The 26,568-nt window shown below is 35.1% G+C and overlaps 4 protein-coding genes across 10 annotated transcripts in view; 2 read left to right on the plus strand and 2 right to left on the minus strand.

Moving 5' to 3' along the window:
* Positions 1-1,416: 1,416 nt before the first annotated feature.
* On the plus strand, positions 1,417-16,736 carry LOC114879557 (centrosomal protein of 135 kDa). Of its 4 annotated transcripts, none has more exons than XM_029194563.2 (21): positions 1,417-2,186; positions 2,325-2,625; positions 2,712-2,947; positions 3,141-3,315; positions 3,400-3,566; positions 3,647-3,842; positions 3,931-4,122; positions 4,190-4,308; positions 4,373-4,474; positions 4,547-4,783; positions 4,841-4,936; positions 4,992-5,221; positions 5,350-5,560; positions 5,651-5,766; positions 14,700-14,979; positions 15,049-15,246; positions 15,326-15,502; positions 15,568-15,770; positions 15,842-15,973; positions 16,048-16,143; positions 16,651-16,733. In XM_029194563.2, the coding sequence occupies exons 1-21, from the start codon at positions 1,992-1,994 to the stop codon at positions 16,703-16,705; spliced, it is 3,714 nt and encodes a 1,237-aa protein (XP_029050396.1). In that variant the 5' UTR covers positions 1,417-1,991; the 3' UTR covers positions 16,706-16,733. The 4 variants fall into 4 exon arrangements, with proteins under 4 accessions (XP_029050396.1, XP_029050397.1, XP_029050398.1 ...); XM_029194564.2 differs by having other exon boundaries at positions 2,712-2,884; XM_029194565.2 differs by lacking the exon at positions 16,048-16,143 and having other exon boundaries at positions 16,651-16,736.
* On the minus strand, positions 5,781-15,111 carry LOC114879559. 3 transcript variants are annotated; one of them, XM_046285361.1, is made up of 10 exons: positions 15,028-15,111; positions 13,725-13,837; positions 13,342-13,655; positions 12,152-13,278; positions 11,399-12,083; positions 10,975-11,338; positions 7,583-7,760; positions 7,256-7,449; positions 6,844-7,175; positions 5,781-6,768 (listed from the first exon to the last, which is right to left on the minus strand). In XM_046285361.1, the coding sequence occupies exons 6-10, from the start codon at positions 10,995-10,997 to the stop codon at positions 6,035-6,037; spliced, it is 1,461 nt and encodes a 486-aa protein (XP_046141317.1). In that variant the 5' UTR covers positions 10,998-11,338; positions 11,399-12,083; positions 12,152-13,278; positions 13,342-13,655; positions 13,725-13,837; positions 15,028-15,111; the 3' UTR covers positions 5,781-6,034. The 3 variants fall into 3 exon arrangements, with proteins under 3 accessions (XP_046141317.1, XP_029050401.1, XP_029050402.1); XM_029194568.2 differs by lacking the exons at positions 12,152-13,278; positions 13,342-13,655; positions 13,725-13,837; positions 15,028-15,111 and having other exon boundaries at positions 11,399-12,091; XM_029194569.2 differs by lacking the exons at positions 10,975-11,338; positions 11,399-12,083; positions 12,152-13,278; ... (1 more) ...; positions 13,725-13,837; positions 15,028-15,111 and having other exon boundaries at positions 7,579-7,692.
* A 44-nt stretch (positions 16,737-16,780) lies between the features above and the next one.
* Positions 16,781-19,382, plus strand: LOC114879558. The gene has a single exon (XM_029194567.2). The coding sequence runs from the start codon at positions 16,781-16,783 to the stop codon at positions 19,031-19,033; it is 2,253 nt and encodes a 750-aa protein (XP_029050400.2). The 3' UTR covers positions 19,034-19,382.
* Positions 19,383-21,202: 1,820 nt separating this feature from the next.
* The window catches only part of LOC114879556 (AT-rich interactive domain-containing protein 2), a 32,378-nt gene continuing 27,012 nt past the window's right edge, over positions 21,203-26,568 (minus strand). The window contains exons 11-17 of one of the 2 annotated variants that reach the window (XM_029194560.2): positions 25,873-26,073; positions 23,811-25,792; positions 23,569-23,728; positions 23,328-23,486; positions 22,973-23,050; positions 22,089-22,180; positions 21,203-22,006 (exon numbers count right to left, since the gene is read on the minus strand). In XM_029194560.2, the coding sequence (XP_029050393.2) occupies positions 21,886-22,006; positions 22,089-22,180; positions 22,973-23,050; positions 23,328-23,486; positions 23,569-23,728; positions 23,811-25,792; positions 25,873-26,073 (2,793 nt within the window). In that variant the 3' untranslated portion in view covers positions 21,203-21,885. The remainder of the gene's footprint in view (positions 22,007-22,088; positions 22,181-22,972; positions 23,051-23,327; positions 23,487-23,568; positions 23,729-23,810; positions 25,793-25,872; positions 26,074-26,568) is intronic. The other variant, XM_029194562.2, reaches the window with a different exon arrangement.

The raw sequence follows: 26,568 nt of genomic DNA on the forward strand, positions 1-26,568 counted from the left end.
GGCCCCGGTCTCCACTGCACGCGGCGCGAGGAGTGCCGGCATCGGGTGTGGCCCCCGATGTCGGCGGAGTTTGGCACATGGCGGAGGGTCAAAAGGACCCTCCCTACTGTCCTAATGCAGGCCACCGTGGTGGTTTTAGTGGGTAAAAATCCCACACTACCTCCGGCCCCTCCCCAGGGGGGCTGGATGTGTCTTTCTGAAGATTTCCACCACGTTAAAAAAAAAAAAAAAAAAAAGGTATTTAAGGGTTGCAGGAATGTAAGGAATGCTGTAATGGAAGGAATGCAGGGATGTAAGGGATACTGAGATGGCCTTGGCCTATAATGAGGGATAAAATTGTATAAATAACTGGAAAAAGTAAAATAAATGGGATCCCCGTCTGAGACCCAGAAGAGGGATATAATCATAAATGTTATTTCCCTTCTATGAACTTATTTAATAAGCAAAAAAAAAATAAACGAAGCAAATTAAATAAACTCTAGAAAATAATTATACTGGTTGTGCCCTCATCATACGGACCTGATATTATCCAGGGGATATCATATTGGGGTATTAAGGACCCCCAAACGCCAGTGACTATCTTTGCCTACCAATAATATAGCATTTGGGGTGCCAGAGACCCCGAGGCACCCGTGACTATCTCTGCATACCGACATGGTTTCATCTTGGGGTGTCAGGAACCCCGAAGCACCAGTGACACTGCATACCGACATTTTGGCACCCGGGGTGCCAAGGACCCCGAAGCACAGATGACCATCTCTGCACACCGACGTATCATCTTGGGGTGTCAGGAACCCCAACGCACCGGTGACACTGTTTGCATACCGACATTTTGGCATCCGGGGTGTCAGGGACCCCGAAGAACCTGTGAGCATCTCTGGTTACCGACAATCCTCTTGGGGTGTCAGGAACCCCGAAACACCGTGGCACTGCTTACCGACATTTTGGCATACGGGGTGTCAGGGACCCCAAGGCACCGATGACGCACTTTGCTTATCGACTCTACGGCATTCGGGGTATCTGAGACCCCGAGGTACCGGTGACGCTGTCTACGCTTTTATGCCACGGGGTGTCAGGGACCCCGAAGCAAATAGCGAAATATAAGACCTAAAAACGAACAAATACTGAAACTCACTTGTTCGGAATGGTGATGGGTACAACCGGATCTAGCGAAATATAAGACCTAAAAACGAACAAATCGTGAAACTCACTTGTTGGAGGTAGTGATGGGTACGACCGGATCTATAGCGCATGCGTACTGCAATTATTTATTAAAAAACAAACTTGTAAATAATTAAGAAATTATTCACTCACAAACAATGAAAATGATATATTTGTAAATCACAAACGATTTCCAATCAATTACAGTTATCAGTTATCACAAAATCTGTTTATTATAAAAAATTATTAAAAAGTTTCGGCTTACATCATGATTGAAATAAAATTGCTAATTACAAAAGAACTAATTTGTCACAAACGTTAAAAATGGACTCACAATTAATCACAAACTATTTACAAACGAAATACACTAAGAAAAATTAAAAATAATCATATTTTATTATTCCTTCCGGCTAGCTTCATGTAGATTATGTAGGTTATGTACATGCAGACCTAATTGTTAGCTAAATTTTCAATGTAACGTTTACTGTTTTACCGACACAGAATTCGAAGTTCAGCCTCAACGCTCCCATCACCTTCGCGAATTTGTTTTTGTTGAGGAAAGGGTGCAATAATTGTTGGTATTATGCAGTATTGTGTATATACATAAATAATGGAAGAAGATGCATGACTGCAATGAGGGAACAGTAATTGTTTTAAAAAGAAAAATTTGTATAACAAATTTATGGACTTGACGAATTTGGTTTTATCATATTTATTAAATATTATTCAATGAATTGTACATGCAATTATTTTAAAATAAATTTTAAATAAAGGAAAAGTCGTTTGATTTTGATATAAATTTTGCGATAAGTAAATTGTTTATAAATTTAATGAAAATGAGTATGGAGGAGGAGTATAATGTAGCAGCCAGATATAGAACTGTTCGCAAGCATTTAGATAGTTTAGGATATAAGCAAGCACTTACCGTGGATGCGCTTCCTTTGATAGAAAAATTGCTTGCCGATCTCTTACAAACAACAGAAAGCTTGAAACATTTTAAAAGCATCGCGCAAGAAAATATTGAGGTTTGTACATTTAGAAGTCAAAGGTATATTGGATAAATGTTGTATATAAAGCTACATAATACATACTTTTAAAACTCCCTATGTGTAAAACAATGGATAGACTTTTATGTCATTTAATATTTTCATATATATATATAGGCACATGTAGAATTAAAATCCATAATTGATCCTTATAAATGTGATAATGTAAGACTAGTACAAGAATGTAACCAGCTGCATTTAGACTTGATAAAAGAAAAGGAAAGTCATCAGAAACAAATTAAGGATCTTAAAAAGGAAATTTATAAATTGGAGCATGAATGTAATGATCTTCAGTTGGCATCATCTCGTAATCTGCATAGAATTAAGGAATTGGAGATTGAATCTTCCAAGAAGTCTAAGAGAATTTTAGAACTTCAAGGGAAATGTTTAAAGCCAACTATTAGTAATGTTGGCTTAGGTAAACAATTTTTACCATCTGATATATTTTAGCTCACTTTTCCAAATAATGTTATTGTTATTAAAAGAAAAATTGTATTAATACAGCTTCTAAAAAACGTCCTGTTTTTCCACTTCGAAGACCAGTCATAGAAGGTGAACCATTACCAAGAACAGGCTCTAAAAGTAAAAACCCATTGCCAAATTTAAGCACAGTGGAACCAAAAGTTGTTGATTTGTTAAGCATGGCAGACCATAAAATGAATTGTTTGAGTCATGAGGTAACAAAATTAAAGGGCGAACTCTCTTTACAAACTGAAAATGTACATACACTAAAGAGTCAGGTATATTACTGTCAATTAATTACATCTGCATGGATTTGGGTTATTCCTGTTTCTCATTATATTGCTTGGATTTGCTACAACTACCATTAATTGCAGCTACTAGCACATAGTAATATATCCATAGAAATTAAGTGCATGTATATAATATAAATGTAAGTATAATCCTAAGTATATTATAAGAATGTATTTACAGTTAGCTGCAAAGGAAAAAGAAATTATGAGATTGAAGAAGATGTTAGATGGAGGCAGACCATATACTGCTGTACTTAAAGATTGTCTTTGTAAAAAGACAGACAAAGATAATGTAGATGTTAACGAATTAAAGATTTTTCAGCAAGAAAAGCTAGAATTAGAACAGCAGTTAAAAGGTGAAGAAATTAGATTTTTATTAATGTAGTCTTCATATAAAAGTGCTTTATTATTTATAAATACATATTTTACATTATTTATAGAAGCCTTAAATAAGCAACACGATGCTATGACTCAAGCGCTTAAACTTGCTGATCGGAACGAAGAATTAGAAAAAGAGTTAAGAGATATAGATCATATAGCATTAGCTGTAGAGGCTGATTGTAATTCTACAGTTAAAGAAACTAATAAAAGAGTCTCTAAACTACAGGTAATAATGTAAATAGTAACAACTTATAAACCAAGATTTATATTTTCATATTAATTTTTATGTTGTTTATGTTTACTTAGCAAAAATTAGAAGAAGTAATGACACAAGTACATGTATTAGAAGGTGAATTAACTGTCGAACGTAGAGAAGTGCAAGAATTGAAAGCAGACCTTGAAGCTTGTAGAATGGAAAAAAATAACATTAAACACACTTTGGAATCTACATTAGATGAGAAAAAACAGATGACAGATAGGATAAATGAATTAATAGTAATTGGTATGCAGAATTTTTATTCTTATTCAGTTAATAAGTATAATTAAATTTGAAGTATTATAATTAATAAATATTTTTTAAATTGCAACAGAAACAAACTTAAATGATGAAATAGACAGGTTGGCCAGGGAAAATGAAAAACAAAGACAAGATATTATTCAGTTACAATATAGCAATAAATTGTTAAAAGATCAAATGAACATGATGGAAATTTTAAAAGATAATGATATAATAAATATAAAAAGAACGAGAGAAAAAGGCAAAAGGAATGATGACAACAATGGTAAGATTATAAAATGTTATAGAAGAAAAAGTAAAGTCAGATATCTATATTTATTCGCAATTATCAGGACAAAATGGAATAGAGATTCATGAAACGCATAAAGAGAAAGAAGTTCAAAATGAGAATGGTATTTGGTACAACAATGTACTGAGACAGTTGAATGAGAAAGAGACTCAAATAAATAATGTGCGTATTTTGAGAAGTATTTGTGCTTGTTCATTTTTTTACGTCTACAGTTATTATATTTTAGTTACAGCAAACGGTTGAACAATTAGGACGAGAGAGAGATTTCTACAGAGACGAATATAATAAAATTAAAGATTACCATAATAAAACAATTGATAAAGATCATGTAAGATCTTTTTTTCAGCTACTACTTTTTTTTTTTTAAATTCATCATTATTATTTCTATTTGTGGAAACAGGCTGATCTGTGGACACGAATTCGAGAATTGAAACTTCAGTTAACCGAAAAAGAAAGTGCAGTGGATGAATTACAGCGGGAGAAAAAAGAACTGTATCGTGAAAAAGTTAATTTAGAGACGCGTTTGAAGAATTATAAAGCTGAACATAAATCGTCTTGTCGTCCCTGTAATGTGTGTAAACGTGGAAATTCGTGTAATTGTTCTCTCTCAGCTGTGAAGGATATTAGTAAAACAAAGGTAAAATTGTCTGTTGACAATTGGTCCGATTGAATTGATAAAAATGAAATATTTCAGAGTATCATCGAAAGGTTGGAACATGAACGAGACGTTGCTAGAGCGGATGTTGAACGATTAATAGAGGAACGTGATGCATTACGTGAACGATTAAAGGTAATTAAATAAATTTGATAAAATGTTATTGTATACATGGTTAATAATTAATTAGATGGCAGCAGAAGCACATACTTCTGAACAACATCGTTTGCGGGAAAACTTAACTGATGTTGAAGCTCGACTGAAACAGATAGAAAAGGAGCGGCAAGAACTTTTACTTACGCAGGGGTCACGAAGAGCAACCATAAAGGGGCTGGAAGATCAATTACAAGATCTGCGAGAAGAGCTAAAACGGACTAAGCAAGAATTAGGAACGCAACGGACACAATATTTCCAACTTCGGTATTTCTTACTTTGTGTATTAGAAAAGAAAATTTTGAAATTTTTCCAAGTATAACATAGTCGAAAATAATTTTTGTTGCAACGTAGTATCGTTTTAAAATCAATAAATGTATCAATCGATATATTAGGGCCCTCCAAGATCAGACAGATCAGGCACTGACCGATGCACAGAATCAATTAACACAATCAGAGTCTGAATTAAATAAGGCGTTTGATCGCAGTAGAGCGATGGAACGACAGCAGTTGCAACTTGAAAGTCAAGTGAAGGAATTGCAACAAGAAATTTGTAATCTTAAAACAAAGATGACACATTTGGATCATGAGAAAGATCAATTATTGGTAAGTAACGTAGATACAATAATTTTATTACAATGGAAAAAGAAGGATAATAAAGTGCATATATGATAAAAATAAATAATCTTTGTTAAGATGGTATTGGATGAGAAGACTGAGAGAATAGCTGCGTTAGAGAAAGAAATAATGCTGAAAGATCAACAGGTAATGGGAAGTGAACAGCAGATTCGTGAATTACAGCAAAAAAATGAGTGAGTACCTTTCATCTCTAAAAGATTTATATCTAAAAAATGTTCCTATAAATTATATATTTACAAGACGTTTCTAGTAACAATGGTCAAATTTAATCGGTAAAATGAAAAATTTCATAGCCTTAAGTCGTTAAATAAATAAAAATTCTTAGAAAATTTAGGCGGAGATATTACAACTATTTCACGCGTGACATTTGTACAATACTATTTACATATATTACTTAAAAATTTACACACAGCTTCTGCGTGTCGCAGTTCATTTTTATCACTAATGTACTGGTAGTTCAATTTCTCTTACCGAAAGATTTATCGACTTCACGTTTTCGTTAAGAAATTTTGCTAAGCTCACCGTAGGTGGCTGACAACTACCTGGTGAGAGGAGATTATTATTTTCTAATTCAGAAATTTCTGAATTTTCTGTGATTCTTTTGTACCCAGGCCTGCATTCGCATCGAGCTCTAGGTTCTGATTCTTTACTTTCCCACAATGTTGGTTTTGGCATTCTTCGTGCAACCAACCATTCTCCTGCCGTGCATGGACCTTGAGTGTACAACTTATAACAAGTTTTGTTTATTTCTACCATTCCTGGTGTAGATTCACAGCTATCGTTACTCTCTTCAGAACATTTTTCAGAGTCTTTGAATATGTTGGTGCATCCACACATGCCATTGTAACTAATTCCATCAATAGATGGTCGTACATTATAATCGTATAGAACGATCTGTCCATTAGGGCATGGCCCTCTAGTTCCTATTTTATAACATGTTTTTTCTTGTGGAATGTACAATCTTCCACGTTTGCAAGGTACAGGAGCGCAACCCGTCGAATTCATCAACATGTAACCAGGTTCACAAGGTCCTCTTGTATAGAGTCTATAACAAAATCCATTTTTATAGAGAACATGACCTGGCTTGCACACGCAACTGGCCCGAACTGTATCTTCATTGGATGCTGAGTTTGTTACAACATAATAGTGCCCTTTGAGACATGGACCAATACCACCTATCGATAAATCAACAATTCATTAGCATCCTGGAACAACGATACTACAAAGTTTATCATGGTGATTTATCTTACCTAATTGATAGCACATTCTAGTTGGTTCATGATAATGGGGTAACCTAGAGTGACAACCACACGAACCACCAGGCAAGAATAATTCTCCAGGTTCTGTACAGGGACCTTTGGTATAGTGCTCGTGACAGCCACCTATACTCCCAGGCCAGTGATATCTTCCCAATTCACCAGTTGTAGAGCAGGAACATATAGTCAATCCATCTTCGTCCGTAGCAAGAATTTCTCCTTTTGGACATGGTCCCTTGCTAAATTTAGGATAACACTTGCCATCTCTAGGCCAGTACACTTCTCCTTTCTCTGTGCATGGCTCTGGCTCACGGCAGACGCCCCATCTTTATTTTAAATGAAGATATCTTCTTAGATACTTGCTTTCTAAGATATTTACCGGTAGTACCTGCAAGTTATAGCTTACCTGGACTTCCCAGAAGTCTCTGGTACAGGTTCAAAGAACTGTCCGCTTGGACAAGATGCTCTGGTATATATTGGATGGCAAAGAGCATCTCTAGGGGATTGTGCAGTCCCTGGAGGGCATCTGCATTCTGCCACAGTTCCACCTCCACCTGCTGCAGGACCTAGTTCCATCGTTTCTGGACACGGTGGCCCGATCTGTCGAAGAAACATGTTTCAGAATTTGATGACTGGTGTTGAATGAAAGAAAAAGGACCACGGAAAGTCGCTTCTAATGTACGTTCTATTAGGAGAACACGCGTGTCTCTTTAAAGAGAAATGCAGCACCTGCCTGGAATATTTTGTAACACTTTCCATCCGGCGGCCAAAATAACAATTGCCAACCACGTGGTTGTGCGGCGCAGGGATTGCTCGACGGGTCAGCCCATGGTGGAGGCATTATCGCTGACCTCGCGCGAAGTTGAACCATCGACGTGAACCAAATGACCACTAGCAAGTCTCGTAAAGTGCTGGAAAACATTTCACGATGAATTTACAAGTGTATTCCAGATTTAATACTGATAATATTTCGTATAACAGGTATGAGTTACAGTAACAGTAAAAGAGAATGAAAAATCAAAAAAGAATAGAAATCATAGAAACTGGAATAGAAGATAGAAATCATGAAAAGTAGAATGGAAGATGAGGAGATAAAGTTGAATGGTTTTGCAAGCGGAATCATATCTTCAAATGAATCGCATACTTTTATCATCGAGGGCTTCTGTAAAAAACTGGAAAATAATAATTGTGTTAGAAAACACACGGCCACGCGTTTGCGAGTACGTGTACTACGTGTGTCAAGATCGAGGGTACGGTAAGAAAGAGCAAAAGCACGACAGAAATAAAATGACCATACTTTCACTGTTTCACTATGGCAATGGCATTGTCCCTGATGGCAGGGTTTAAGATGACGACATGCATATAGAATAAGAATACCATTCTGTACGAATGCCTCGCAAGTGTTGCCAAACTGAAAGCAAAAACACTTTCCTCTTTTCTTTTTCTTTCGTTTACTCTAAACGTTGCTGAAAGACGGATTATTTTTAACGACATCCGATGGATACCAACATACATAGATATCTTACATTTTATAATTGATGATTGATGATTTCATAATGTTTAGGATCTGGAGAATCTTTCTCTGATTTTCTTTCTTATGTAATAAGTTGAATTGTTTGAAGCGATCGAGGAGATTTGTCTGAAATGATTTATACATACTCTTCCGAAAATCAAGGAAGTAATTACAGAATGTGAGGAACTTTGCCACTTAAATTCTAACAGTTGCTAGACAAGCTTTCTTCCACGACTTTCCATTGCACTTACAGAACGAGTTTCACTGATCGTTTCCTATCGTTTTATTAATTACACTTTTTCATTTATTGTTCTCGCTGATAAATCACAGGTGTCTGAAATGGGTTCACTATGATCTTGATCAAAGAAAATTTTGGAGTTTCAGCTTGAGTTTCTTTCTAAGATGAAAAGATGAAGTATTGCATGGATCAGAATAAAAGATCATTAAGGAAAGTCGCACAGTTGCTGGAAAATGACTGTGTATTGCAAAGTATCATGCTTCCTTTTTCCTGTGTAATTATTGCCCCTCATTGTCAAGCCGGTGTGACGGCTTTGCGCAAATAAAAAGTGAGAGTATTAGAGATGAATCCAGACAACAAATATTTACACCTTCTCTCCGTACTAGGTTTATTAGAATTTCTACATACATCATAAAGCTTTTGATAATAGTAGAGGAGCAATATTTCATTTCATTTACGAAGAATTTAATGAACATTTACAGTGTAAAATTCGAAGGAATATGTAATACGCTTAATCTTTGAGATTTCACTCGAAACGTATCAAAATTTCACTGGTGCCGGTTGAATTGTAAGAAAGTTTCTTTTAGAAGTGCATTCTTTGGTAACTGTTATTAATTGAAGAATACCTGAAAGTAAAAGTACTTTTGTTTATATCGAAGCTTGGTAATAACATTTTTGATGAACAACTTTCACGTTCACTTGCATCCGCAAAATATGAAGATTAATTACTATGATCGTTTACAATGACTAATTGCCAGAGCAGCATCCCGGAAGTCGGACAGCAAATCTTTAATCGTTTATTATTTTGAAAACGAAGTTTCAGATTGCAAAATAGTTACAGGACTTTCTGATTCCTTTTACTCTGTAGAGTTTGCTGCTTTTATGGTGTATACCATTTCTGAAATAATCAGATATGTACCTCGAAGAATAATAAACAATTGAATTTCAATATCACGTAACTATAGAGATGAAATTTTGCAATAATTATGGCATATTTTGTACAAAATTATTAAAGTGGATGTTTCAGTAACCCTTGTTTTCTCTGTTAAATGTGATATGGTTATAAAGTGATAGAGAAAAAATCATTAGTTTCGTTTGTTCACAAAAGAAGATAATTATGAGTTCTTCGAATAGTTATCCTTGTCGCTGTTTGGACAGATGTAGGTATGATTCTTTTGTCATTTATTCATCAATGAACTTGTATTATTCATACAGGAACTGACCATTGATAACATAAATCAATTGATAGCAACAATTCAAATAATACTCCTTTGTTATATTGTTCTTCTTGAACTAGTTTTTCGACACCTTTCAATATTTTCATATTTCATTCGTATTCAAGCTCCTTTCCACTTTTTTGCACGTTACATAATGTTCACTTATAATGTAACATGCGATAAAAATCAACAACGTTATATCATTAGCAGACGCTTTATAGTTCCGCTCTTTCCTCGCGCAGTTCGACCTATATTTGAAGACAATACCGCCTAAAATGTTCAGAAAAAGGAATCGTCATAATTATTCCATTTTCTACTCTCATTGCCAACTAACTTTCTGAAAGTATTAAGCAACTGTTCTATTTTGCGAAAAAATAATTCTGGGCCCATTTCATGACATAAAAATATGTCAAAATAGTACTTATGCCACAGCAATTTGAAGCTTGAAGTTTAATACAAATTACTACACAAACGTTTCATTATTATTCTAATAATTTGAAATTAATTCGGTGTTTCATTTGTTGAAGCGACTGTGAATTCAACTCCTTCCATTGTTGTTCTAATTGACTGCTAAAAGGCGTATCATTATGTCCTACTTAAATCGTTCCACTAAGATAATTACATAAGGAGACGTAACCACCGACGAATACGATGAATTAAATTACTATTTGATCTTGCGAAGATCGTGCCGTGACATTTTCAGTTAGAGATGCTGAACGACCTTTCGAAATTACTCATTCTTGTTATGCAACTTTCACCATAAATCTACCGCTGAATCGTTATGTGAATAGGGTATAATCGTTCATAATGACAGAACATTGAATTAGAAAAAAAAATTTGCAACAAACTGGCAAATCTTTTTCCTTTGAAATTTTGCAATGTATTATTTAGAGAAATTATCTCCTAAGAAATGCACGAAGAAGTGATGGAATTTCTTGCTAAGAGTTGCACTATCTCTTTATAGTCTTTATAGTCTCTTCACATCCTTTATGGTCACCTTCCAAATTTTTATCTCAAACAATTAACATATAAATAATTATAAATTATTTATATTTAGCTAAAAAAGATGCAAGCAATAGATATTTAAATACAAGTTTGAAAATTTAATTTTCATATGGAAAAAGAATATTATGATATAATGGGAAGGGTTGACTTACAATGAGGATTTCATGGTGAACATGATGATGGTCTGCCTGCTAGTAATCACATCACCGATATTCACTGAAGTTCACCTAGTCCTTGGATCGGCGTCTTTTGACATCCTGCGATTGACGCGAGTCGCGCGAAATGAAAACGATGGTGTTCGCTCGAGTACCACTGCCAGACTGAACCAACCACTTGGAATCAACTCTGCGGCAACGTGCTGTTACCTAACTTCTCCGAGACAGGAACCTAATTCTAGTCCCTGCTCCCTTCTTGGTTTTTTTTTTGGTAATTTCCTTCATCCTCCCTGACAGTCACTCCCAGAAGAAGAGTGGAACAGCCGATGCTTCTTAAGTTTTCATTTGAGATTTTAATTATCTGTAATGGTAATTGAAAGATTTAATAATTTGTTACAATGATTTCTTCAAGTTCAATCACCTCTATTTTGCTTGCAGGTTTTGTTGAAAATATATTTATGTCTTCTAGTGTGATCTTTAAGGAATACCCTTAAAAAGCATCTTATAGTCCATCCACGAGTAACCTGTATTCCATAAATTCTCTTTTAGCACGTTTCTCGAATACAGAAACAAATATAGAGAATATCTTAGATCCGCCTTAGTCTAACAGGATTCAGTTGAATTTGCAATAGTTCCGTGAGCTAAAGAACTAGTAGAGTATCGTGCGTGGGTTTCCTAACGTTCGATGATACAATGGGAATGAAATCCGGGCCCAATATTTCCCAATTTCTCCAGAATCCACTCGATGTGATTTGCACAATCACGATTTGCAATATCGTGGATCATTGATTTCGTTGAAAATTCCCGGTTGCGAAATTTCAACGCAATCGACCGGGTCTTTCTTGACCTCCGAAAGGAGAAAAGTATCCGTTATCGTGGAAGCAGCTTTCGTTACGATCCATTGCATAACTTTTGATTAATCTGAAATTTACTTTACTCCTTTCCTCTTCGACTCCTCATCTTAATCATCCTGTCTGATGACAGTATCACTGCATCGAATTCTAAACTGAGCAACACAAGTTGATCCCCAAGAGTCTAGTCTAATTAGTTACAAGCCACACCTAGTAGTTTATAAATCAAATGATTTACACTCTCATGGTCCGAAGCTGAAAGTTATAAAGTGAGGCAGCAAACTGGAAACAAACTTTTTAATACCAGGCTACAAATTACTTACAATTCACAGTTGTAACAGATATATCCATTAAAGATATAAATGAAGATTTATGGGTTTCTAGAGCAAGATTTTTAAAAGTTAAGAAAAGGTAGTAGCACCTGAAATATTTAAAAAGCATTGAATATACATCTAAATGTAGGTATTCGGTAAAAGTATTCAGAAATGGGACTTAACCAGCAACCGTTAGGGTGAAGTACCTGTTACATAACCGGCACAGGATGATTCGATCATCATTTAAGTTAAAATAGGAACCTTCGTCTAACTAAATATTTGACTCTACACGCGTAGATCGGTAACTGGCTAACCCGTTACGTAATTCCGAGTTACAAAATCGACGTAATATAATACATTCCACTGTCATAATCAACCGGACATAAGATGTTGAAGGTACCACCGTGAGTCATCTTGATCTCACTTTAAAATGAAATCAAGTGAACCTTTTATGGAAAGTCATGTGTATGTAATTGCACGAGGAAAGAGCCGAAAGGTTGCTTTTATATGGAGATTCGGGACAACGGTGGACCCTGTTTCCAAGAGATCACGTAATCTCTAGGAGTCGAGAGACACGAAGAGATTACAACGGTTCTTCTTCTGCATCCTGTTGCGAGTGCTTCTCACGCGTTGACGTTCCCTGCATTTCGAGGAACCGTGCAATGCCCTTTACCTGTAACGGTAAAGGTGAACGGCATCTCTAAAAGGGCGCTCCTTTTGACATCGAGTAGAATAGAATTCTGCTCGACAGACGATCGATGTAGGCGCTGGCCTTAGGGCGATGCACTCCGTTGAAAATGAAGTAGAAAATGAATTTAGAAAGAAATGTTGTCGTTACCTGATAAATAACGTAACCACGTTTCTCTTCAAGATCAAACTTGTTACACCAACTGGCTTGGAAATTCTCTGTAAGGAATTCGAAATCTTTGAACCGTGAGCGATTGCAGTAGGGAATCTTGTTCGTGTAACATAACCGCAGAGCTCCCTCGAACAGGCTTCTCTATCGTGGATTCGATTTCAGGGACATTCTTCAGGATAAACGAGAATGAAAGTACGTCTTGCTCGATGACGAAGTCTAACGGGATGAAACGGACGTACGATGACCTTCGTTTAAATTTTTTCGGCTTCTTTGTTATCTAAAATTTTGAAGAATAACGTAATATGTGAAATTGAAAATTTGAAAGTATAGAAAACATTACGTAAATGGTAGAAAAGAAGTATCTTCTCGTTTTGTAGAAAGCATAAGATATGTATGACCAGGTCGGAGATTAGTATTTTTTATTTTTCATCGACAGCCTGAGGTTTCCATCACTGATTATGAAAGTACTTCGTTGGAAAATCAGTAAAGTCTTGTTGTAATTAGTACCGGGGTGAACTTCCGTTATCATTTTATCCATATTTATGAGGCATATTAATTAAAGTAAATTATTGCATTTTCATTTCCCTTTCCTTTAAAATATGTATATTCCTCTCCGCGTCTAGTAGAAGTTGACCTTTGCATTATTCATTGCACCTGAAATAAATATCGTAACAATGAAACGTATTTGTAATAGCACGTTATTTCCAGGTTATTCTTGATCACCTGATATAACTCTAATCCGTTCGTAATGGAAATCCGTTCGTTGCGCAATTCAGTTATATTTCTCATCGTATTTCTTCGCGATGTTCGTGACACAGTTCCAGTCCGATTTACTCCTGAAAAAAAAAACATTTGGAAAATTAGTTGGAGATATCTCTCGTTGTCAGTTTGAAATTGCATCAACAAATTCTTACGACGTGTTTACAACTGACGCGGTTATTTTCACTTTTGTACAGAGGAAAAGATACGAACCATCGAAAGAAGCTGTTAGCATCAAGGAAAGATCACGAGATGAGAGAAAGTCGTTTGTTCGAACTTTTTTCTTTTCAAATCCGACCATGCGTCCGCGTGAACATCTCTTGCGTAATGCGCAGACGCGTAATCGAGACACGGTCGATCGATGATCGATTACTTAAACTTTAAATTTAAAATATCACGCTTTCAATTGATTACACGGACTTTTTAATACAGAATTTTCACGATAGCGTTAAATTCATGTATACAAGAGGATGTACTTACGGTATACCTATTGTAACGTGTGTAATTGACACCCATTAACATCGTTTAAGCCATCGGTAATTGAAAAAATGTTTTAAGTACGTATCACTGGTTTTCTCCGATTCCTGTCCTTACGTATTTAACTTGTGGTACCTAATAAGGTCGTTTCGAAGGCTACGTGATCTACAAGCGAAATATTTTCGAGAAAGAATTAAGCAACTCCCATAGGCACCTAATTCATCGACGTATTCGACGTGCCGCCCTTGTCCTCTTTCGAGAAAGACGCTTGCGCCATCCAGGGATGTGCGTGCAATTCGCATAATCGAATAGACACGGATTTAATATTAATACTATGAAGTAACGATGACAGTAGGTTTGACGAAAACGTTCCTATGTTTAATGCAATCTTCGTACCCAAAAACGAGGTCAGAGACATGCTTACTGTTTGCTGGGATAAAATCTTTTTTTCTTTTTTCATAGAATGACCATCGACCAGAGTGCCGAACAAGGCAGGCAATTAAGAATGATGCAGCTGGAAGTGGAGAATCTTCAACGACAACTGCACACGGCCTCTTACGATCGGGAGAATGCGATTCAAGAAAATCAACGGGTCCAAGACGATTTAGCCGCGGTTACTTGCGAAGTAAGAAATCTGCAACGGGAATTAGACGCGTCTCGTGCCGAATGCTCCGATTTGAAACGGCAACTTCAAACTTACGTTGGCGAAGTTCGTCGAGCTGAAGAGCTTCTCAATCGAAAGGTGGTATTTGCAATCGGCAGAACTTTTTTTTAATAATATCAAACTTACAACGATGTATCATCCTTGTAGGAGAACGAAAGAACGGAGATGTTGAATCACTTCAGAAGTTTGAGCTTGGAGGCGACAGTTTTGGAGAACAATAATCATAGTTTGGAGTCTGAAGCAGCCGAAGCAAGAGGTGCGCTCCATTCGGCTAGGGATCGGTTGTTAGATTTCGAAAGACAATTGGCTGATAAGGATTCTCTGATAAGGGGCTATGAAACTCAGGTGTTCATTTTTGCAACGTATAAGTGCTAAAAACTTTCTTTTTATTATACGCTGATAAAAGATAATAAAAGTTTTTTAGATCAGCGAATTAACTCAAAATGTGGCCAGTATGGAAACGCAGTTGCGTCAACAAGGAGAACAGAGGCACAGAACAGAGGCCGATTTGAATGCTGTTAGAGATTTGTGTGTAAAATTGGATCAGCAGAAAGATACACTGATGCAACAAATGGACGATAAAGACGCAATCAAGGCGCAGGTAAATCTAAAAAGACGATGCAAATTGATGAATTAATTCGATAATTTGTATAAAATTTTATGTAGTACGATATGCAAATCGCTAAACTAAAAGCGGAGCAAATTGCGATCCAAGATCAGATGAACAGAGATCGCGTAACCGTTGAGCGACTGGAGATGCTTTTGGAGCAAGCTCGTCAAGAGTCTATAACTGCACAGGCTAATAATCAGGAGCTCCAAAACGAGATGTCCAGACTGAGACAGAAGATGTCTGAATTACAAAATAAATTGTAAGCGATAATTGTTTTCTATAATAAATTATAGATGGTAAGATAGACTTCAGGTTTATTTAACGTCTTAGATCGTCGGAATCAAGCAAACTCCGGCAATATCAGACTCAGGCTGCGGAGTACTGTAAACAGATCAGTGAACTGCGTAGGCAAGTTACAAACGAGAGATTTGATCGTGCAAGAAAAGACGAAGAAAGTCGCAGGTATATTCCACGAAAGTTTTTATTAATTATACATAGAATTGGAATCAGGATCAGGGTTGTATATCTGTTTTTAGACACTCAGAAGGCCTTCCCGATTCACTCGTCCAAACTCCACATCCTACCAACCAAAATCCCAACGAGTCAAATGATACAGGATTTGCGACACGCAGGTAGATAAATATTCAGTAACAAATTTTTAATTTTATTAAAAAGAAATGAAAATTGAACTGCCAGGCAAGTAGACTGGCTGAAGAAACCTTACACCGCGATTCCCAAATACTCCCGTATACTTAGTCCTGCGCGATCGGTAAATGAGCGACATTCTTTTCCTATGGATTGCAAGTGTTTGCCCTCGAGAACCATTTTTCACGAATCATCGTCCAACAAATTACCATTTTTCCCTTCTGTGTCGAATAACGAAGCAGATGTTTCAAGACGGAATAATTCTGAAAACTCCAACAAACGCTAAAAATCTCTCTGAACGTATAACGAAGTGTCTTGTATATGCTCTGTGATGGTTCAATTAACGTTTATAAAATTTGCGATTGTTTGGTATGAAATAAATAAATTTGAAAGTAGTAAATTTATAGTAGTAAAGCGATAGTTTTACATGGTTGATGTCATCTTTTTTTAAATTACTTCTCGTATGATTAAATTGCCTTTCTTTTTGTTTGCAGGTCATTAAATTCGACACCCGACAGTTTTAACGTAGATTTAAATGTGGTTATATAAAGTATCATTTAACATGCTCTGATCAATAGATATTTGCAGAACGAAGAGCATGACGGTACAACCGATAGAAGCGGGATGAGAATGGTAGATGATATTGCAGTGTCACGTTTTGGATATTTGAAGGTGGAAAGTAACTACAGATGTAACAATCGACCAAAAGAAATTCAGCGTGATGTTCCATGTATTAACATAATATTACGTTCAGACTGTAAAATGCATTCCAATCAGTACAACTACGTGCAAAAAGAAAACGCACAAAATGAGAACAAACCAGAGCCTCGGAATAATGAAGATTTAGTTAAAACTAATGTACAGAGGCCAAGTGTGTCAGGTTTAAATTCTCCTGGCACAAAGTATAATTCTACCTACTTTAATACCGACAATCATTTTGATGTCTTGCAAACATTAGGAATGAAATATAATTATACTGCCTTTGACATAGAAAATAAGCTGAATGTGTCACAATCAGTAGGTGTGCAAAATAAAGCACAGTCCAATCAGGGTACTAAACAATCAGCCTCTAATAGTACTTCAAAGATTCGGTACAGTAGCCCACTATTTTCATATTATCCTGTTCATTCCACTGAAATATCAAATGACAGCAAAGCTTTGGATAATGCAGCTAAAAAAAGATTAATGTTCTCCAAGAATAACAACGTAGTTTTAAATGATAAAATTGCAAATATCGTCTGCACTAACAAATCGTACAAAATTTCTAAAAATAATTATGATAAATATACTTCATTGGAAGAAAGTACTTTTAACAAAACCATATCAAGGAATAAAAGATTAACAAATCTTTTACATCGAGATGACATAAATTTCTGTACTGATACAACTTGTACTAAAACTAATTGTTCTGCATCAACTACGAAAAGAGAAAATAAGCATAAAAGTACACATACCGATATAAAATGTATGCATGATGTTACAACAAATACTTTATTGAAATCTACTGAAAACTTTCACTATAATGAAGAACGAGAAAAAAAATGTATAAATACAATTGATACTGCTTTGGATACAGTTCAGAATATGTTGAAAGGGGTAAAAAAATTTGAAGACAAAGATATTGATAAACGAAATGCTGAAAATTACCACTATCAAGAAGTAAGATGCAAAAATATGGGTTGCAATTACTTAAATGCGGTGGATGATGTTGCTATATCGAAATATAAAGAAAATTGTGCAAATTTAGCAGAGTTAATAAAACCAGAATATGTGAAAATGTTACAGGAAATTAAAGAACACACGATGGCGTTAGAAGAGCAATTGATAATCATGAATAAGAATATGAAGATTAAGAAGAAAACAATTGAAAAACTTATGTCTGCTCCTGAATATCAAGACGCTTATAATACTGAACAGCAAAGAGATATAATTACACAGAATCCTGAAAAAAGAAATATCTGTGTTCAGGAACCATCAAAAAGCACCAGTTATGTAAACTGTATGCAGTATACAACATTTAAACCTGAAAAAGATAACGATGAGCAACATATTAAGAAACAAGATGTAGCTCTTGAAAAAAGCAAACATAAAAGGGAGGTAGAGCAAAAATGTAAAAGTTCCACAGAACAGCAGGAAAATAAAGATCACAGAAAAGATATTAATAATTTTAAAAGAACACATAATGTACAAATTCAATGTATAAGATCTTTTCATATAATTGACGCTTCGAGTTTTAAATCCTTTTCAACATCAACATCTAAAAAGGTAAATTCTACAAACAACAAAAACAATGTTTGTTATATTTCCCGTCGTGTCCAAAGCAGTCTTATAAGCAAAGAAAATTTACGTACACAACGAATTAATAAAACTATGTTAGATAAATTGATAATCAATGCTGTAGAAATGAATAATAAGGGAATAAATGACGAGCAGGAATCTTTGACTCATGAGGAAAAAGCTATCATGATGTTACTCTTAGCAAAGAGTATAAGTAATAAATGTTTAAAATCTAAACATAAGAAATCAGAACTTATAAACTTTAGACCAAAATGCATTATTGATTCGTGTATTCCATGTGATCAAAGGTTGGTTAAATGTAAATTGTCCAAGAGAAAAATGCAGATACCTGTTGTGTTCAAACAATCAAAACCCATAAAATATAAGGACGAACAAAGTATCTACTCAAATCAAAATAGTTGCGAGTGTTTACCAGTACAATCAGAAAATAATTTAGTAACTACTGTTTGCACACAGTCGTCCAATTTACAAATTACTACTGCCACCTCAGTTTCTTGTACTTCGTTCAACAATAGAATTATTGTAGACAATGTAACTGAAGAAAGGAGAACAAGAGGAGATGTTTGTATATTAAGTTAACGAATGAATGCAAAACAAAAGCTTACAAAATTCCAAATATGTGTTAAGTTAAAATGTGCCTATTGTAGTATTTTAGTTCTTAATTTAATCAAGTACATTGTTGCCAGTATCAAGAACTGACATTTAATGTTTCAACTTTTAAATTGACTATAAAATTTCTAATACTATTTGTAGATATAGCGTTGCGATAAATTATATGAAAATGTAAATTTTAAACTAACAAATTATAAGACTGTACTAGCACTAATTATAAGACTGTATTCATTACCATGTTGCATACGTTAATATATCGTATTATTTTTATATTTTACATGCTGAATCAATAAAGTTATAATTTAATTAAAACATATTCCAATTTGATTATAAATATCAAGCTTATTGTTAGTTGAAATCTTATTAGGAACATTGAGATTTCCTTGTTTCCACAATCTAAAATAAGCTTCCAAATTAAACTCGTTAGTTTAAGTTTAATCATTTTTCTTTTGCATTTAGTAATTTATTATATCATCCTTTTATTCTTTTACACATATGTTATGATCTCGATGATCGTACGAAACGGTGAACATGTAAACTAGGTAATTACAAATAATAAAAATAAAAAGCCTCTCATAAAGATTTCTCTTCTAAACGTTCAGCTATTCCAATTTGATTTATGTATATTTATATTTGTGTATTTATGTATTTTATATATACATCTTCAAATTTATATTATATATAAAATACATAATAGAGGCTTGCACATATTTCATTGTTTCATAATTTGCGACGTTAAATATCAGCTTTCATCGTTATTAAATCGGTGCCAGTGACGACCTGGTATCAGTTTGATAATTACAAAAATGTCATACCCTTTGCAACTCCTGTTTTCTCGTAACTCTATTATAATACAGACTTTTTTTTCTAACTTCGCTTCGCCAAACATTTAATCTTACACCCTTAAGAAATTTACACATAGCTCGTAACATGATGAATGAAATACACAGGTATTATGTACAAATATTTATAATTACATATATATATATATACTCTTTTTCCCGCATTTTATTATTCTAATACGTTCTTAACTTTTAAATTCGTGATCGTGCCCGAGTACCTGGATAACTCGACTAACGACACACGTTATAAATGCAATTTATTTTTCTGAACATCTGATAACGTTAAATTTTTGTATGTTCGTTTATTTTTAATCGCTGATGAAATGAAATAAAGAGATCCGTTTACGCGAGCTATAATTTACAACAGGTTCCAAAGAAGAATCAAGTTATAGAAAGTAAAAATTGAGTAACTCTCCTATTGAACTTTACGAAATAACTGAGATTACCATTTCACGATATCTAATTTTTTCCGTTTCATTCACCTCTTTTTGTACAGCCTATGATACAAAGAAGTAGATAATATTTCTTTGTAATTTATATGAAAAATATAAATGAAAAACAAGGCGATGAGAAGAAAGGTTTTGCCATCACGCTCAACAAGAATTACTTAACTCTAATTTGGTTTCTTAAACAAATTTGCAGAAGCATCGCATTTAATTCAAAGGAATTTTCTGTCTAGAAAAAGGAACAAGAACGAATATAGAATTGATCTTCAGAAAATGGCATGACATAGTTGCCTTGGAAAGTGCTTCTTTTAGTTTCTGCTCTGTCTCTCTCCCTCCCATTTTAGTGCTGAAAATTTGAAAAAGACTGGCTTTAAGAACATTTAGGCCTTTCTAATTTTAAATATAAATATACTTACACCTGTATCATTATAATACACAGATAACTCGGAAGCAATAATTGATCTTTGACCCAAATTGAAGTGCATAGTTTTATGGATGCTTCGTCATTTTTCACAATACCATTGCGATTCACAGAAAATCAGATTATGTTACCTTGTTGTGGATGATAATGTAATTAGGAAAACGATTCAACTCCTGACAGGCTCAGTTTACCGAAGCAGTATAAAAGTTATCTCTACATATCTGAGAAGATTACAGAAGTCAAAAACGGTTAGTAGTTTCTTTTTTTCTTTTTTCCATTTTTTTGTTGAGCTAGATCCGATCTAAAGCAGAAGAAGTTCTTAGATTCCCGATGAATCACACCGTTAACGCTAACCGTATGTGTACGTTATGTGCGATGACTTACTAACGTCTGACAATAAAGATTATTCGATAATAAAACAAAGAGAGACGATAATATAGCCATGTAATTGCAATATGCAATTATAAGCAAATGATAAATTCCTAACAAATACATTTCATAAAAAGGTTTCTTTACATTCTAGGTTTTCTTGGTGACTTATGAAAAACATACAATAATAATATTAATAATAATTAATAATAATATAATATAATATAATAATAATAATATAATATTGATTGTAATTAACTATAACGTCCATAAAGTATTTTCTTCGCACATTTTTTGTACACGATTACTAAAAACATTTCTTCCGCTTCTTGTTGAGAAAATAAATATTAATATTAAATTTGAAATATTATCTCGTTTTTTGTTTTTTTTTGTTTTGTTTGTTTATCACTGATCTGCATCACTTCAACTACTGTCTTTCGTTTGTGTTACTAGTTTTACAGTACATTATTATAATCTAAATCGGCAAATCAAATTGCCTAGTAAGTTTATAGGCCTCTTTTAATAATATGGAACATTGCCGTATCCTCTTCCTAGTACATCCTCTTGACCATTCTTGATTTTTTCTTTCCTTTTAATACGCACAAACACACTTTTGCAATGAAATTGCAAATTTTCGCACTTTACATCATACTTCCTTTTCTCTCACTTTACACACTAAAATTTAAAATTGATCGCTGCTCGCAACGTGAAAGAGCTTGTTTAGAGGCCTGGTTCAAGAGGTCACCTATGGTTACTGTTGCTTTGATCATTCATATCGTATAGAACTTGTGCGATTGTTCTCGATGATTCAACGTTACTTAACGCCACACCTGCCAAATGTGGTTCATACGCTCTAAGATGCCTGCAAAGAAAAATTAACATAATTATTACATTATCTTTTCTTCTAGGTTGAAATTGATGGAAATGTTCAGAAGAAACTTCACCTTCTGCCATGTGTTGAATATATGACTAGGTTTCTGAGAATAAGAGCGGCTGTCAAACGAATACTTTTAGTCACTGGACCTTCGTTGTCGTCCTGTCAATGAAGAAAAAAAAGCAATATGTTAAAAAACAAAAAACATGAAATGTTACATTTTGAAGTATCTATGAAAATAAAAGTATGTAGACATCTAATCACATTTTCACTTAATGCTATAACAAATATAATGTGACACCAATACAGCAATTATTCAATGATGTTTGGATTAATTAGTTGCAACAATTCTGAACATTAGTAAAATACAAAGTCATAAAAAGAAAATGTCAAACGCCAGGATAAATAATAGTTTTTCATATTTATCATAAAATCATATAAAAATATAAATAAAAAATGTACTTATACATATATATATCACACAATAATATAAAAATATAGAAAAAGTAAAGCAACTTCTGTTAATTTCTCACGCCTTATTATTTTAGAACAAACATATAATGTATACAACTTGCAATCACAAAGTTTTCTAAATGCGTTAAAATCTTGCATCATTAATCAATGATGATTTTCGTATATATCGTAAGCATAACAAATATTCTACATTATGCTGATCCAAACGAACATACCAACACCCTGTTCATCATGAATAAATACACTTCAACTGCGTAAAACACAAATTACAGCGACGCTAGCTACGAAATGAAAATATAATGAAGTCCATGCTAAAAGTATGTATATTGAAACGTACGGATTAAGAACAAAAAAAAAAAGAACAGCATGGTGCGAAAACAAAAGAACATAAAGCGCAAAAAAAATAGACGACAGGAACAGCACACAAGAGCTGTGGCTGTGGAATTGTGAATCCTTTTTCAATTTTCAACACGTTTTTACCTGTTCTGGTGGAGGATTTTGCCCAGGTCTGGGGGAAGAAGAGCTTGAGGTGGCTGCAGCGGGCTTGGTTGGCCTTTGCTGCTTTGCCAAGAGAATAAGAAATTTCATTATATTAACAAAACTCAATAGACTCTATGAACCATGGGAACTATAAAGGATTCACCGAAATATCGATGCAGATAAATATATATCTTATAATATTTTAAGATATAAAGTTCTTGCTACTTTGTGTGAAATACTTTACTGAGATGTTACCACCATTAGCAGAGAAGTGCTTTACGTTTGTTTCTTTTTACCAAATTTTACGGCTTAGTTTTTGCAACTAAACTGTATGCGACTTTACAGAATTACCCACCATTAATTCCTTCGGATTTACGAATTCCAAAGCGTGCCGTTTAATTGCATGGAATGCTGCGTTTGGTGCATATCCAGGATGATGAGGAGTCGGCGGTGTCGATGTGGAAACTTCCGTTTTTCCAGTTACCGTTAACTGTTTTCTTCTCATCGACATAGTCTGCGAATATGTACAATCAGACGATTAATCGAAGTTCTTTAATCGTGTATTCGACACCATTAACTTGTACGCGTCTACTTACTTCCGCGTTGCAATGCCTGTCGTATAAATGTGTCATTAATGAGAATCTACGCCTTTTCAAGGCATCGCAACTTGCCCAAAGGCATAATATTTCTTCTCCCCCGGTTGGACAATGTGCTTCGCACACGTGAAGGTAAACTTCGTGTGGTGTTTTAAATTGCCTGTGGAAGTATGATTAAATCAATAGTAATTGGTGTTACTACAGGGAACATAATATTATTGAATTAAATGTTATTCAAATACCTTAGACAACCTCGCCATTCGCATAAATAAGCATTAGGATCGATCTTTATCGTAATAGTTTTTTCCGGTTGATTTTGACTCGTCGACGGCTTGGATTCTGGCTCCGTGGAGGTCGAAGAACTAACAGTCTTTATTAATTTAGCAGGTTGTTTCGCTGGCAATCCGTGCGTCGCAGCTGCTTGATGCGGTGTCGTGGGTCTGGTAGGTGGTGGAGTCGAGGCTGGTGTGGGCGTCACTACCCTCGATGGCACGCTCGTAGAGACCGGCGTTTGTTGAGCCATCGCGGGTATCGTGACAGTCACTGTATTTGGATTTGTTTGTGCTACAGAACTGTTCACTATTATGGAAGTTTGTGGAATTGTGCCTGATGTTGGAACGAGAGGCGGAGGTATGTTGCCGAGAGCGGGACTTTGTAAGATGGGACGCGAAACTTGCGTTACGACAACCTGCTGTCCCTGCGGCGTAACCGCTACCATTTTCTGTTGGGTCGGCTGAGCAGCTGCTTGAGGTTGCAAAATAATTATTGTTTTTGCGCCTGTTCCTTGTTGCTGAGTAGTTTGAGCCACTAGAACAGTTTGCGCCTGACCCTGAACCAGCGTCGTTTGCGGTTGAGCTAAAACATAATTTTGACCAGGAACACCACCGGAAACGACGTATTGTAATTGACCTCCTGCTCCTTGCTGCAGCAGAACCTGTGGCTGTGGTTGTGCCTGCCTTCCCTTCACTTGACCAGCTGGTATAATAACTTGATTATTTGGTTGGATTGTTTGTTGTACTACTATTTGCCTAGAAGCTGCGACAATAAGTTGCTGATGTTGATGTTGTTGCTGTTGGAGTTGTGTCTGTGTCTGTTGAGGTTGTTGTAACTGATGGTGGTGATGATGATGATGGTGATGATGTTGCTGCTGATGTTGCTGCTGCTGCTGCTGCTGTTGTTGTTGTTGCTGCTGCTGCTGCTGTAACTGTTGTTGAAGCTGCAGTTGCTGCTGCTGCTGTTTTTGCTGCTGCTGTTGTTGAAGTTGTTGTTGTTGTTGATTGATTTGATTTACGAATATATGAGGTTCCTCTTTTATCGCGGGAGATGTTCCTGTACTAGCATTTACATTGATATTATCGTCAAGATCAGTTTCATCTTCTATACAATCAGCAGCTAAAGCAGCATAAAGATTAGCAGCAGTGGAGGACACAGTTGCCTTTTCGCTATCCTTGTCATCGTCTTGTTCCTCAGATTTGATACTCGAGACGGTAGATTCAGCCGTTGTCGAATCAACAGCAGGATCCGGGGACATTGTACCGTTGGAATATTTAACCTTTTTTACATCTACCTCGTCGGATTCACTCGCGGCACGTTTTATCCCTCTCGGTGCTTCAATTAAGGTATCTTCGGATACTTCTGTTTGTACGACATTACTTTCCTCTACTTCGAGTTTCACTTTAATGTCGGTAGGAGATTCTTTTAGTACTTTCTTGATGTGGTTTTCTACCAGATCCATGCCTTTCTCGTTAATTGAATTCTTTCCTAAAACACCGTTCAGAATCGGTTCTTTATCGACTTTTCTTTCCAACAAATCCGCAAGCATCATACTTTGCAAGGGTTTCTCTTTAGAAATTACACTGGACGAATCTTTTGACGATCCATCATCCTGTGCGTCAATATCCATGTTACTCGGTGCACCGTTCAAGAGAATTCCCTCGAAACTCGTTAAAGAATTATCTTCCTCCACGCCGACACCAGAACAATCCCTACTACCACCGATACCACTACTAGATGCCAAAGAATTATTCGTCGAGTCCGAATCTTCGGCAATGGACGTACAAGTAGAACGCTGATTCGTTTTGTTCACGGTAGTTACAGTTGTAGATGGAGGCCGACATACTTTAATTGTTGAAGATATGTGATTTTCCGTCGAATTTAAAACCACAATGGAAGAGGTTGTCGATGTTGCTATTTGGTTGACATTTTCGTTATCACTTACTTCAGTCTGAAACACAAAATACTTTGTTATAAACTTTATAGCGAGCAGTCAAATATTTAATTTACTGCAGAACTGTAATGCCATACCTTGTCACAATTGTTAGTCATAATAAATTTGGCTCCGTTAAGCCTTTGTATTTTTTTGGCAGGAATGGGTGTAATAGCTGGCTTTTGTTTCGAGTTAACAGGAGTCTTTGGGAGTATTGTTGATGTTGTAGTTGTTGGAGGCTGTGATACGTTGATTAATTGTTGTTGCAGTAACCTCTGTTGCTGTTGGCGTTGGGCAACCTACAGAAAAATACGGCTAAATGTTTGAAAAAAATACTTACAATTTTTATTACAAAACCATTTTTATATTTTTTCTAACTATTACTCAGGAAAAATTCAATCTCGAAAACCATGCGTTTGTTAGTACAGTTCAAAATATTATTATTTCATTTATTGTTAAGTATTATTTGTCAATTTTTAACTAATAAAATACACAGGTGAACCAATGAAGAACGTTTTCATTGAAATTCATGATTCAAAATAAACGACAGCATAACAAAAAGATAATATTTGTATCTACGTCAAACGCAAACATAAAGAAACTTTCCAAAATCAACATTATTAAAACATACATTCGCTAAGTATGATTCCAAAAGTAATCCTATCTTGTAAAGTGGTTTTTCTACAATATAAATATATTTTACTAGACAAGATCATCATCAAAGTTTCATATCAAACTCAATGTCTTAGAACTTGAAAAAAAAAAAAAAAAAAAAAAGAAAGGGTACTACAGTT

The sequence above is a fragment of the Osmia bicornis genome, chromosome 4 (assembly GCF_907164935.1).
Source record: "Osmia bicornis bicornis chromosome 4, iOsmBic2.1, whole genome shotgun sequence".
NCBI lineage: Eukaryota > Metazoa > Arthropoda > Insecta > Hymenoptera > Megachilidae > Osmia > Osmia bicornis.